Genomic DNA, 14,575 nt, shown 5'->3' with positions numbered 1-14,575 from the left:
TATTTTTCAAGTGGTCTGTGAAAGAGAAGGCCCCAGCTATAAAGAGGTGATCAATAAAAGCATTTGAAATAAACTTAAAATGTCATTGTCATATAAACCAACAAATAATACCATGTAACATTCATATAATGTCTCTATCTTTCCATTCTGTTCATCAATAGTTTTATTAAAATCACTCACTATAGATCTATAAATTCAATGTAAAAGAGGATAAGTGATGGAGAGGATAAGCAATATATTTCAATTAATTGGAAGACCCATACCTAAAAGACAGAGTTCAGTCAGGCCGTCAACAAGTATTAATTTAGCATTAAGTACGTGCTAGGTCCAGTGTTAGGTGCTGGGATATATGGTGGTAGGCATATACTACTTCCAGCTTTCACGGTACTTTGAGTTTAATGTTTCCTTTTAGGGAAGACCTATAGGACAGTGTGTGAGTATCTTTGTGAGAAGAAAGTAAGACCCTCTCCTTCTTCAAGATACTTTATCTTCATCTATAGTAAATATTTTTAAAATATTGTTTTTCTTGCTCATCATCAGGGAAATACAAATCAAAACCACAAGGAGATACCAGCTCACACTGATCAGAATGGCTAAAATTAACAACTCAGATGTTGGCAAGGATGTGGAGAAAGAGCAACCCTATTGCACTGTTGTTGGGAATACAAACTGGTCCGGCCACTCTGGAAAACAGTGTGGAGGTTCTTCAAAATATTAAAAATAGAACTACCCTACAACCCAGCAATCGCAGTACAAGGTATTTACCCAAAAGATACAAAAATGCTGATTTGAAGGGGCACATGCACCCCAATGTTTATAGCAGTACTATCAACAATAGCCAAGTTATGGAAAGAGCCCACACGTCCATCAACTGATGAATGGATTAAGAAGATGTGGTATACAATGGAATACTGCTTGGCGATGAAAAGGGATGAAGTTTTGACAATTGCAACAATGTGGATGGAACTGGAGGGTATTGTGCTAAGTGACATAAGTCAGAGAAAGGCAGATACATGATTTCACTCATATGTGGAATTTGGGAAACTTAACAGGTGATCATAGGGGAAGGGAAGGAAAAAAAAGATAGAGAGGGAGGCAAACCACAAGAGACTCTCAAATACAGAGAACAAATTGAGGGTTGATGAGGGGCGGGGGAGGGGAAGGGTTAAATAGTTGATGGGCATTAAGGAGGGCACTTTTTGGGATGAGCACTGGGTGTTATATGTAAGTGATGAGTCACTGGGTTCTACCCCTGAAGCCATGCATGCTAACTAAGTCGAGAATAAAAAAATATATATAGTGGTTTTCTTAGGGCTATCTGCCAAAAACATGTAATATAAATATTCAACTCTACAGTAACTGCAATGTGAATGGCACCTGGGTGTGGCGCCCTTTTGCAGTACAGAAACTTGCTCAATTATATGCAGAAGTACAAGTATTTAGATGAGAAAGTGACTATAATATTATAAAGAAGGGACAGCCCTGGACTGAAGAGTGTGAAGACTGTTTCACTGGTTGTCAGTTTTAACTAAGTCGGTGATCCCTAAGTTGGGTTGTGTCAGTATCCTAAGAGTGTCCACAAGAATTTCATATGACTCTCTAAACCTTTTAATGCAAAATTTGAACAAGCTACACACTGTTCTTGAAAGAGTGGACAAGGGGAAGAGCAGGCAAAATAAAACCATCAGTTATAGGATGTCTTTGCGATGGGAAAGTTGATGCTCTTAGAGGGCACAGCTGGTTTGGGGGCAGTGTTGGGGAGTTGTGCTGTTGTGTTTCCATTTTCATCAAGTTGAACTTATTTATTTACTTATTTTCCAGTTTGAACTTAAAAACTCAGACTGGAAGTTCAAGGTTTTATATCACACAGTGATATATAATTAGAATCCCTAGATGCAGGAGTCCTGCAGAAGGCTACTCGAAACAGCTGTATAAAACACAAAGGCTGAAACTAGGCGATTCCATGGGAGCTGGGAGCAAAGCATGTAAGGAGTAGGTCAAGGAGCTTCATGGTTATTATTTCCCTTGGCTCAGGCCAAAGATGCAAACACCTGAATTAAAAGATCTTGGTTCTGGTTTATCAGAATTAAAAGGAAGAGAGCAAAAGAAGCAACAGGGAACTAAAAGGAGTATGTGGGGAAAAAGAAAACATTTTAAAGGAAAATCTGTTCCTTTTTAATCTCCCAATCCCGTTCTCAAGGTGTCATTTTCTTTCACTCCTTTCCTCTTGTGTCCTAGGTGCCATGTCAATGAACAACTCAATTTGCCTCTTTCCTTTACTTTCCTAAGAACCCTCAATCAGAATCATGCAGCTTATTTCAGTGGGAATTCAGCCAAGGGTAATAAGGGAAGTTTGCTTTTCCTTCTTACTATGAGGCTGAAATTTATCAATTTATTTCTCATTGCTAATTAGTTTTGCTTTATGGTAACTTTTTATATGTATTTTTAAGGATTGATATTACTATTATTCATACCATCATCACTTTATGTGTTTTTGAAATTCCAGACCACAGTACGGGGAAGTGATAAATCATGTTAATTGGAATATGGAAATAGAGTTTACCACACTGATCTTTTCTATAACTCTACTATGAAGTTTATTATGATTCTGATTATGATTATTACCCTTTTTTGTAAACTATTTTGTGATTGGGTTTTTTTAAGTTTTATTTTTAAGTAAGTAATATCTATATTCAACGTGGGGCTCAAACTCATGATCCCGAGATCAAGAGTCACATGCTCTACCAACTGAACCAGCCAGGTGCCCCATGTGATTGGGTTTTTAAAATATGTTGAGTCAAGGGGTGCCTGGGTGGCTCAGTCGGTTGAGCGTCCGACTTTGGCTCAGGTCATGATCTCCCAGTTTGTGAGTTTGAGCCCTGCGTCGGGCTCTGTGCTGACACCTTGGAGCCTGGAGCCTGCTTTGGATTCTGTGTCTCCTTCTCTCTCTGCCCTTCCCCCACTTGTGCCCTGTCTCTCTATCAAAAATAAATAAAATATAAAATATGTTGAGTCAGACAATGTTTCTCATTCCATAGGAGATACCCGAATAATCCCTATTTCCTTTGAAACGTTGAAGAAATTTAAGGAATTAAGTGATGGAAGTAGACACTAAAATATGTTATTTAACCGTATTCTAAATGGGATTGTAAAAACTTACTCAATACACAAACATTGTCTTCTCATTCCAGTTGACTTTGATAAAAACATTGCTAAGCCATGATCTTTACTGTATATTTAGAAGTATGAGTTTCTACCCAGTAGAGACCATAAATGGGGAGAAAGGCCAAAAGCCACAAGAGAAAAAACATTTTGGTTCAGCTTTGTGCTTGGTGAGCTGTTTTCTCTCATAAAATTTACAAATTAAGGGACATATTCCTATATACATTCATAGTCCCCATGGGTAGTGGTAACCAAGTATGTTTCTTTTGAGAAATGTTTTTTTTTTGTTACTTGCTTATCTTGTGAAACAAATACACATTCACTAACCATAATCTCCTGAACTTAGAAAAAAAAATTTTTCTCACAGGCAAAAACTTTCTGTAGTAACTCTTATTTCCCTGCTAATTACAGATTCCATAGACATCATGCAAAAAATCAACTTTTCTCATTTGCTAATGTCCAGGTGGGAAATTTCTACTGTTTAAACACACTTGTGAGTTAGAGTCTGATTATAGTAGAAATTACTTGTGAGTTAGAGTCTGATTATAGTAGAAATTACTCTGGAAGTGTCTAATTGAAGTTGTGGGGAAATATATAAATGTAGAAGCAGCAAAGGTATGACAGGGTAAGAGCCCTTCTAGTGGTGGTTCTTGAAGTAACATTAGGTGACTTAAGGACAAGGTATTCACTACTTCTGTTAACACTGAGGAAAATGTTTACATCTATTGCCAGTGCTTGTATCCTCTAAACCCTTGTTAATTTTTTTTTTTTTTTATTGAAGAGAGAGGGTTCAGGCAGAATACAGAATAAATCAAGAAATTTACAATAATTTGTTTTCATCATATCTGTTGGGTGCAAGTGAAAGTGGTTTTCCATTAACATAGTAAGATAATATTTCTTTTAAAAATAAATTTGTGAGCTAAGAGTAAGTTAATGTAAATGAAAATATTAAGTAATAAAGGTGATACACAAATATGGCAAGTATTGTGAAGTGATAGAGTTCAGAATATTCCATTAGAGTTCTCTTAAAAGAGGTTAAATTATCTTCAACCCAGATTTCTTCCAACTTCTTTTTTATCTTTCCTTCTTTCCTCTTTCCTCCTCTGATATATTCTACTCTCAATGATTCAACAGCATGTACTGAGCCCATGTGTAGTGTCTGACATTGTGTTGGTTACTGTGAACACAGAAATACAGAGATTAATACATCATCATCTTCACTTTCAACCTGCTCAGTCTCACTGCAGACACAGTTATGCAAACAATTATTATACAATGAGAAATCTGATGTGCATGCACGGTATAGTGTAGCCCAGAGGAGGGACAGCCATGCGGGAAGCAGGGAAAGGTATCGGGTTTCGACCTTGGGAATCAGTCCGATGAAATAATAGTCCAAGTTCATAAATATATCCTTAATCTATTCAGCAAACCTCTATTGAGCCTGATGTTGTGTTAAATACTGGGGATTTGGACATGAAAAAGATACAGTTGACACTTCAAGACGCTTTTGATTATAAGGGGAGACAGATAAGGAAAACAATGGTTATATAGATCTATATACCTTATCTGAAACTTTTGAAGGCAGATGAGTGTCACAATCCTGAATTTTTAGAATGTTATAAGGTGCACATATTGTATACTGCATAACAGCCATAAAAGCGTATGGAGCAGTACCCCACAATGAAAACATGTGACTATTCACACTAAATGGAATAAAGACTATAAATAGCCTCACATCAATTTGGTGTAGGTTATTAGTTATTGTAACATTTAAGATTTCTGAATTCAGAAGAGGGTGGATCTGTTCTTTAAAATAACCACAGTTATGTTGCCAGTTGTTTTGGAAGAACAAAGAAAGGGTGATGAAACACATTAAAAAAAATTTTTTTAAGTCATCTCTAAAACCAACGTGGGGCTCAAACTCATGACCCCGAGATCAAGAGTCACAAGCTGTACCAACTGAGCCAGCCTGGTGCCCCGAACCACATTCTAATTGAAAAGTTGTTAGGGAAGCCTTCCTTAAAGATGTATTTTCTGAATGGGGTCTTGCTGGATGAATAGGAGTTAACCCCACAGAGACAATGGAGAAGACAAAGGACTGGAGGCTGGGGCAAAGGGTTTTCTAGGCAGTAGGGACAGCCTGTAGAAAGACAATGGACTTAGTGTTTGGGGGGGAATGATTCAGAATGGCCAAGTGAAGGTGTGTCTGAGACAGAGACAGAGAAGAGCATGGAGATGGAAATGCTGATGGAGAACAGCTGACATCAGGTAGACGCAGTGGTCAGGGACCCTTGCTAAATCTCACCTTTATCCTGAAGCATAAAGAGAGCTAGTGTGAGATTTTAACAGCATGTAGTCATGTGAACAGATTTGAAATTATAGAAAAATCATAATATTGGATGACAGAGCTGAACCACTACACAAATTCAGGCTTCTGTGGTTGTCTAATGAGAGATGAACAGAAAATGCAAGTTGACATGGTTTGCATATAGCAATTGCTCAATAACTTGTAGCGATTGGAAGGGCAAAGGCAAGGGTGTAGTGGGGGAAGACTTAGAGATATTTCAGGGAATTATCTAGGACTCAGTATCTGATTGGACTAGGAGACAGGGGGTGCAGAGCCTCCTCCCCTCCAAGACCTGCAAGTCTCCTCTCCTGGTTTCAGGGTCCCTGTTGCTTGGCATTCCATTTTGGACATGATGAAGTATGGGTTTGGGGATTAGGGAAATTATCTCCATTGGATTAGGGAGTCATCATGTGGAAGCTGAAGCCTTGATGTGGATGAGATCACAGAGAGACAGTGCCTGTATGAGAAGAAAGGAAGACTGAGGTCAAAGTCCAAGAAAATACTTAAGGAGAAGGAAAAGAAACTGTTGACCACTTAATTGCCCTAGAAAGATCAACTGAGACAAAGTCTGGAAAACTCCACAATGGACATGACCAATAGGATGTCAAATGTGATTTTAAAAGAGCAGTTTCCGTCACTGAAGAGGGGCAGAGAGCGACTCTGACAGAGGACTGTGCAAGGGACCACAGTCCTTTTAAGACACCTGGCTGTGATGGGAGGGACAGAGAGCAGAAGGCCAAAATTAGAAGCGGTCATGGGGTGGTATGGGAAGATTTGGGTTTAATTTTAGTTTTTAAAGGTAGGAGTGCTGCCAGACGCCCAGCTTTTCCAGTGGTGTCACAGCCTGCCTCTGGATGAGAAGTGTTGAAGCTGAACACGAGTGTTTCTCAGAAGCAGACGGACCGATAAACAGACTGGACTGGAAGAGCTCTGCAAGAGAGCACAACTTTCTAGGCTCGGCTCTTGTGCTAACTTGTTGTGCTGACTTCCTGCTGGGCTTTTGCACCTTCCTCCCTCGTTTGTCTATCTGGTTGGCTCCTTGCTACTTGTTTAAGATAGCTTTTATGGCTGTAAGGGTGCCTGCAAGCTGGCTTGTAAAATACCTATGTTTGTGCAGGATTTACCAAAGAGATGCTCTTCCCAAGCTACCCCATTCGTTTAGCCTGAATTGTGTGTTTCTTACATTTGACTGAGCCCAACTGATTCCTGAGCAGCTGAGGGGATAACGCACCAGGCTGGGCACAGTAAAGATGTAAGAAGACAGAGCATTTGCCTCTCTGGACCTCATAATCCAAGATATGGGAGTGTTTTGTAAATAATGGTAGCACTGGCTCTTAAAACTTTTGGAGGATATGTAGATCTCTTTGAAAAGTTGAATTTAATATAAAATTTCAGAGTGTGTGTGGACATGCTGAATTCTGAAGTGGTTTTCATTTATTTAATAAGGATTTTTAAAAATGTTTATTTATTTTTGAGAGAAAGAAACAGAGTGCAAGTGGGGGAGGTGCAGAGAGAGAGGGAGACACAGAATCTGAAGCAGGCTCCAGGCTCTGAGCTGTCAGCACAGAGCCCCATGCTGTGCTTGAACTCACACACCATGAGATCATGACCTGAGCCAAAGTTGGACGCTTAACTGACTGAGCCACCAGGTGCCTCTGAAGTGGTTTTTAAAACTCAAGTTAAGAATGCCCAAACTATAGAGTCGTTAGTGCTCTATTGGTTTGTAACCTTGGCCGAAATAATCTTTCTGAGACTCAATTTCCAGATTGTACTGCCTGTCTTGCAAAGATTTGGGGAGGACTAAATGTGATATTATGAGTATGATGCTTAGCACAGAGCCCAACATAAAGCTGGTGCAAATAAATGTTATTTCAGCTTTATGTGCGTTACAAAGGAAGTGAGCTAGGTGTTAAAATAGAGGCACAGCTAACTCACTACTTTCTGGTTAAGGAGTTATTCTGGCATCTAGTTGATGAAAACATTGTGCATTTCAATCATCTCATACCTACCTCTAGAATTTTGTTTTATCTCAGTCCCACCTGAATTATTACTATCTTTATTTACATAATTTAAAAACACTTACATATACTTGCTTAAAAAGGAAACTGGATCCCTACCATAAATAGAAAACCACTTTCACTTGCCATAAATAGAAAGTAACAGTAACAATAAACAATGAAACTAAACAATGAAAATTTAACAATGCTATAAATTCTAGTTAGATACCAGTGCTCCCCTAGGGCTTTGAGCTTGGGACCTGCTCTTTGATAAACAGTTTAGTGTCAGAACACTTTCTTCTGGTTATAATCAGAAGAACTGGAAGAGAACTGAAAAGGAAATAACTTTCCCGCCAGTGTGATTCGCTGTTCTTTAATGCCCCGGCCCTGCTCGGTGCACGGACTGAACGCATCTCCCCTGACTCCAGTGACAGGCTCTCCCCCTTCGAGAGACATTGCTTCACACCCCGATCTGAATCTGAATAATAAATGTTGTGGGGGGAAGCCTCCTGAATCCAACTGTCCCTCGGCCTGGTCCAGGACAGGAGCTCTGCAAGCCTGGTTATTTAAGCCTCTAGAAACAAGGCCACTCAGAGGTCCTGTCCCCTATTTCTTTGCTAGATCAGGCTCAGCGCCTACCTATCTCGGACGGCTCTGGAATTTTATTTTTTAACTCGACAAGTAGCCGAAGCATTCTGTGTGCTGCCGGAACCCCGGTGGGGAGGACGGGAGGCTGTGGACACTGTTTTGAAGCTGTCTGCCTGGCAGACACGGCTTCTGTATGGGTTATATGCTATAGATTGATAATAATAAAAAAGCAAAAGCAGCATTGCTCAATGATTTTACTCACCTGAGCTTCAATAAGCACCAATTAATCAAAGAATCAGAGACTTTTATTACTATTTTGTTACAATGGACGTGGCTAGAGGAACTGTATTCAGCAGCCCGCGGGAACCAGGACTTGCCCTCCCTCCCTTCCCGGAGCTACCTCGGCTCCCCTCCTCCCCAGGTAAGGCCCCCCACCCCACAGCCCCCGCTCCGCGCCCGCGGCCGCTCCGACCCCCCCGAGCGCCCGCCGACTGGGCATGCTCGCCCGGGCCGGGCGGCCAGCGGGGCGCGGGCTCGGCCCTCCGCCGCGCCCCTACCTGAGGTGAGGCCCGCCCCCCGCACACCGGCCCGGGCTGGCACCTGGCGGGCGCTGCGGACACGGCAGGGGGAGGAGACAGCCGCGGGGCGGGCGCCGCGGGGCCGCGCGTGGCTTCGCCGAGCCGCAGCCGAACTTTCTCCCCAGAAGTCCCGCTTTTGGGGTCAGGAGGAGCGGGGCGGGGAGCGGAGAGCGGAGTTCCTGGAAGGAGCGGCGGCCGCAGCTCGGCAACATGGCCTCCTCCACCTCCTCCTCTCCGGCCGGGGCCGAGAGCACCCCTCCTGCGCAGGTGAGCGCCGCCCCGCCCCCCCTACCTGTGGCTTCCTTCGCGGCGGGGGCGCGCGGGCGGCCGGGGGCGGCGGGGGCCGCGGGGCGCCGGGGGCTGCCTGGACTCCTGCGCTCCGGGGTGCGCCGGGCGGCCCCGGCCAGGCGAGCGGAGGGGGAGCGGATCCCCGCGGGTCGTGGGGTTCTAGCTGCGCCGAACTGAAGCCGCGGCTCGGGGCGGAGGCGTGAGCAGTGCTGGTGTGCCCCGGCGCTCGAGCATCCCCGGGAAGGACGGAGGAGGGCCCGAGGGTCTCGGGCTTCTGCTTCGAAACGTTTGCCGCTTAGAAAAGCGCGGCCCAGGGCTCGGGACGCGCTCATCTCTTGGGCTTCCAGTCTCTGGGCTTTTCTGGTCTGGGCTCGCCCCTCCAACTCCGTGCCAGGCTGAACCCTTCGTAGGGACAAGACCGAAGTAGGCTGCGGGTTTGGCCGGCAGGAAATCACCTGGTGCTGAAAGTTACCTTCAGAATTAGTCTGCCCTTTTTTTTTTTTTTTTTAAAGGTGAGTCAAGATACTTCGTTTTAACCCAGTAAGAAAACAAAATATACCTAAAGGTTGGGACATAGATGAAAGGCAGACCTGTACGGATGTAGTGGCAGTGCCTGGGGATGGCTTGGGGTGGGATTACCTCCTCCTCTAATCTTCGACCGCCTGCCATAGGCATGCAAGTGAAACACGAGGTAAAAACCGGGTGCGTGATGTGCAAAACCACAGCTTCCAGATAAGTCTCCTTCCTCCCACCCCACACTCCCGAGCGGATTGCCACCTTTTAGCCCAGAGGCGTTCAGCGGCAATTTTGCAGCTGCCATTGGGTGTATAATATAGGATAATTGGTTTAAAACACTTGCGTATGTTTTCACGTTCATAGAGTGCCGACGGAAGTGGCCTCGAGAAACAGTAGTTGTCTTTGGGGAGGACCCGGGGAGGGGGGGAGGGGGAAGGGGGAAGGGAGACTTAATTGCACGTACCTTTGGGGACCTTTTTTCTTTTTTAACCATGTGCATGCAAGATCTATTTTAGAAAAATGAGAACTACCACCTTAAAAAAAAATGAGGTATGTGTGAGTAGCCTTGAAGGCAATAGTTTACTTAGTTTCAGATTACGTAGAATTTCGCTTGAAACATACAAATCTTCTAGCCCTTATCATGTCTCCTTTAGTTGCCAAAATCCTCAGGGAATCAAGGGGACGTCTTCAAAAGAAGACCCTTAAGTCTTGGCAAAGTTAATAGGTGGTTTCTATTGCTAATTTGATTCTGAATTTTAATTTTGCTTGTTTGAAAATTAAGTGTGGCTTCTCTAATTTTGGAAGAGACCACTTTCCATTTAAACGCACGTTTGGGAGTCATCCTAAGGTTGTAACCAGACCTTATTCCAGGAGGGTAGGCCACGCAGATAGGCTGGAGTAGGAAAATTGGAGGGAGACGGTCTCAGAGTGGACACGGATTGCTGCCTTAGCAGTTCTGGCATCCTTACAATCTGCTGACCTGGGCTCAATCGGGAGCATCTTGAAGGCAGCAGATTTTCAATATTGAAAGTGGATGTAAAATTAAAATCACAGCTCTGAAATGAAAACTGAAAATAAAACAATCTCTTGAGCATCTCAACACAGCCACTAATATCTAGAGGGCCCATTTCTCTTAGTTCTCAGATCAGTGGAGGATGAATAAGTGAGTTGTGAATCTGAGCTGTAGTTAAGTCAATGATGAACCATTTATGATGGTTCTGTGTTCTTTTTGTTAAAGCATAAATAAATATCTGTTTTGTAATCTACACAGTGATATGTTAGGCTCCATAGCAGAGAATGTGGCTCAATGTCCTTCAGACAATGTAAAGACCAGTCAGGGTGTTTTGGAATCCAAGGAAACACTGTGGATTCTGAATTTGTTTGCATTTTTGTGGTGGTGGTTACATTAGGACTGTGGTTTTCCTTTATTCAGTATTTAAAAAAGTTTTTTTCCTTATACGGTGTTAATGGAGCAAGTGAGTCTGCTTAATTCTAGATTAATATTTTGGTAATTGAAAATAATATAATTTCTCTGGACTCTCAGGGTTGTTCTTAGCTTGATTTCTGATTAGTAACTTGTTTGTTTCAAATTTTTTTGTAGAATGTGTTACTATAATTATAGGAAATCAGTATAATCCAAATTAGAGAGCCTGTGAAATTCTAGCCTATGCAAGTGGCATTTTTACTTTTTTGAATAAAGTAAATACTTGAAATTAATGATACCAATTAACCTGACACTTTTATACCCGAGTGTTTATGAGTTAATAAATTTTAATTGAAATGTTTAGCCTTGCTACACTGTCTCCAAAGTTACTAAAGTCTACCCTTCCGAGAAGATCAAGGTTACTAATAATCTAATCAGATCTGAAGTAACCTTTCCATGTATATATTGACGGGTCTGTTCATATAACTCTACCCTTGGATCTTACAATGTGAATGCCAGGGAGGTGTTGGGTTAATGCTGGAACAATAAAAGTATCTGGAATAGGGCCATTTAATTTTGATTTTTCGTTTCATCCTCTGTCAACAGTTTAAATTTGTGAAAACAGCTTACATTTTTTAAATTGCCTTCTATCCATGATATAATTTTTAAGATTAATTTGATATTACCTACTTTCTTTTAGACGTTTAAAACTCTTATTATTATTACTTTTAATTAAAAATTTTTATTTATTGGGGCGCCTGCGTGGCTCAGTTGGTTAAGCGTCTGACTCTCGGTTTCAACTCAGGTCATGATCTCACGGTTTTGTGAGTTCAAGCTCCACATCAGGCTCTGCGCTGACAGTGTGGAGCTGCTTGGGATTCTCTCTCTCTGCCCCTCCCCTACTCACACTGTCTCTGGCTCTCAAAATAAATAAGTGAACTTAAAAAATAAAACAAAATTAAATTTATTATTATTTTTACCTACAGGACTTTTTTTTTTAAGTACTAGAAACCCAACTGGTTAGTTATAAATTGAAAGTTCCTACAAAGTTAAGTGCAGTCTCTGAGTATGTTTTTTTTTTCTGACTGGACCGTAAAGGATGTGGTAACATCTTCAAAATCTATAGTCACGGTTGAAGTACTCCTGGACACTTGTCTCAGTGTGTTTGAAAGTGGGCAGACTTTCAAACAGATTTATCTTCCAATTGATTTGTGTCTCCCATATCTTCCAATGGATTTATATTCAAAAGGACAAAGATATTTCCAGGAACCAATCAGGTTCCTGTTGGAGTGAGATAAATGGCACCAAAATAGAATCGATTCTTCCATGTTTTATAGAAATTACTCCTGAATTTCCTCTTTGGGAAAGTCCCATATGGATTGATTAGCAAGTATCTTATATTGGGCAGGAAGAAAGCAGGTACATGAAAGTCATGTGCTTTCAGATCTAAGTAGATGGTAGTATTTTTTTGGGAAAAACTGTCTTTAGTACTTCATAATGTATATTATTAATAAGCAGAGATTAAGTGAACTAGCGTTTGGAGTTAGAAAAAAGAAATATTGAAAAATTGGCCCTAGCATGCATTTTGTTTTCTGGGTAGGGCATGAATATTCAGAAGTGGCCTGGTAGATGAAAGAGGCAGAATTGAAGTTAATTGAAATGCCATTGTAGAATAAAGAATTGTGTGTTGCTGAATTGGAAAGGCTGTTTCCTAAAGTGTTTTAGAGATAGCTACGGTGATTCATTAGTAGCTATTTTGTCCCTCTAGCACCACTGCATTCTTGCCCTATGCAGTTCCTCTGGGTAATGTGAAGACTTCATGCCAATAGTCTGCCATGCAAGAGTCTGCTACTGTTCTCCCCTTTGTTCATATCATGACATTTTATGTGCAACCTTGGCAAAAAGCAGTTCTGTGACTGCAGCTTTGCTCGTTAGCATCGAACACAGGGCTTGACACACAGTAGGCCTTCAGTGAATGTTTGTCGAATGAATGATAGAGTAAATGATGAAAAGGATCTGGCATTCAGATTCAGGAACAGATTTAGCCATTTGAACAATACTTTGGAGCTCCTATCGAGTGAAAATCACTCTGTGTTGCACAGTCTTGGTTTTTACTCTCAAGAAGTTCATAATCCAACTTACTTACATTTGCATAGGACAAGACCTACATAGAGCCAGTACTGGAAATTTTTCCATGCATAGATTTTTTATTTAATCGTGTGCCATGTGCCTGATTTTAGTTTGGGCTTTTAGTGTATAATCAAGAAGGGGAAATGTAGACAAAAGCACCTAAGAGTTTTAGGATGGCATCAGGAATGGAGAGACTTTACATTTCCTAGTTTCTGCACTGAAAAAATGCTGCAGAATAGAAATGTGTGAAAAGCCACAGAGAACTATATGGAAAGGTGCTTCTAACTTTTTCTTGTTAATGGCTGTCTAATATCCACAGTGTGGATAGGCCATAATTTATTTACTGTTTTACCTATTAATAAACATTTACCTTGCTTCCAGTTTTTTGACCTCAATACACAGTGCTGCAAATAAATGTCCTTACACATAAAAAAAAAATTTGTAATCCAATTGGATGGAGAAGACATATGCATCTTTAATTATAGCAGCCATGATTTCTTGTGCCTCTCATGGTGGATACTGTATACCTTAGCGCAAACATTAGGGTAGGGTTTATTACCTCACCCCATTTTCTACACAAAGAAACTGAGCTTTCATAGTTTCACAGAAAGGCTGTGCAAGTTGTAATTTGGTAAGGGCCGAAACTGGATTGGAACTCCTGTCTGCTTGAGCAATGGGCAGAGCAATGATGATGCAACCAGGAAGCCAGGAATGGAGTCCCCATAATCCAGCTAACTAGCACTGTGACCTCAGAATCTTATCACCTCTTTGGCTTTGCTTTCTCTCCTGGAAAGAGAGCTGGAATAAATGGTTTCTAAGCTGTAGTCCAGCTCAATTAGTCTATGATTTAAAAAAAAAAAATTAAATGCTAAGAGAGAGGTGTAGATAATTAGTAATAAAGTGATATATTTCCTTGTTTCTCGGAAGCATTTCCCCCTCATATTTTGGCATTCCTGATGTTAAGATAATTGCCTGAATGTTGAGAGCTTTTAAGTTTATTATATATTGTTTATTTTAAATGATTTATTTTTCTCAGAAAATCAGATTTTAAAGAAATAGTGCTTTTTTGCAATTGATGATATCTTGCAGCATAAGGCATTTAATAGTTCCAGGGAGAAAATAGATTATCTCAGTGAGTTTGGGCTGATAATTGAACACTCACCAAGGACAAAGGATTTGAATGGAGTATAAAAGAAGAGGAATACTTCATATGTAGGTGGAAAGCAGTTGGGATAGCTGCTTGGACTCTGTGGGTCCTTTAGGTTTCCTCCCTTCCTTCCTTCTTTTCTTCCTTCCTCCCTCCCTCCTTTCCGCCCATTCTTCCTTCAATTTGAGAGGTAATCAGTGGTATACTGGTAAACTGCCTCTCAAAAAAAAAAAAAAAAAGGCCCTGATTTATAGCGTTTGTCCATTTCTGGGATGTAAATATAAGAATTCTGGTCGCCAATTCCGACGTGTGTGGGGAGTGGGGTTTCCCCTATGCAAACAGGCAATGCAGTAGGGTGTCCTATCATTCAACTCATTTCCCACATTGTCTGCCCAGTTG

The 14,575-nt window shown here is 41.4% G+C and overlaps 1 protein-coding gene across 1 annotated transcript in view; it reads left to right on the top strand.

Moving 5' to 3' along the window:
- The first annotated feature begins 8,418 nt into the window (after nt 1-8,418).
- LOC125147582 (putative RNA-binding protein 15B) overlaps nt 8,419-14,575 on the top strand; it is a 357,891-nt gene continuing 351,734 nt past the window's right edge. Inside the window, exons 1-2 of the mRNA XM_047824669.1 lie at nt 8,419-8,515; nt 8,657-8,939. Coding sequence (XP_047680625.1) covers nt 8,419-8,515; nt 8,657-8,939 — 380 coding nt within the window. The remainder of the gene's footprint in view (nt 8,516-8,656; nt 8,940-14,575) is intronic.

The sequence above is a fragment of the Prionailurus viverrinus genome, chromosome D2 (assembly GCF_022837055.1).
Source record: "Prionailurus viverrinus isolate Anna chromosome D2, UM_Priviv_1.0, whole genome shotgun sequence".
Lineage (NCBI taxonomy): Eukaryota > Metazoa > Chordata > Mammalia > Carnivora > Felidae > Prionailurus > Prionailurus viverrinus.
Note: the sequence above shows the minus strand (reverse complement) of the source record. Positions and strands in the feature narration are given on the sequence as shown.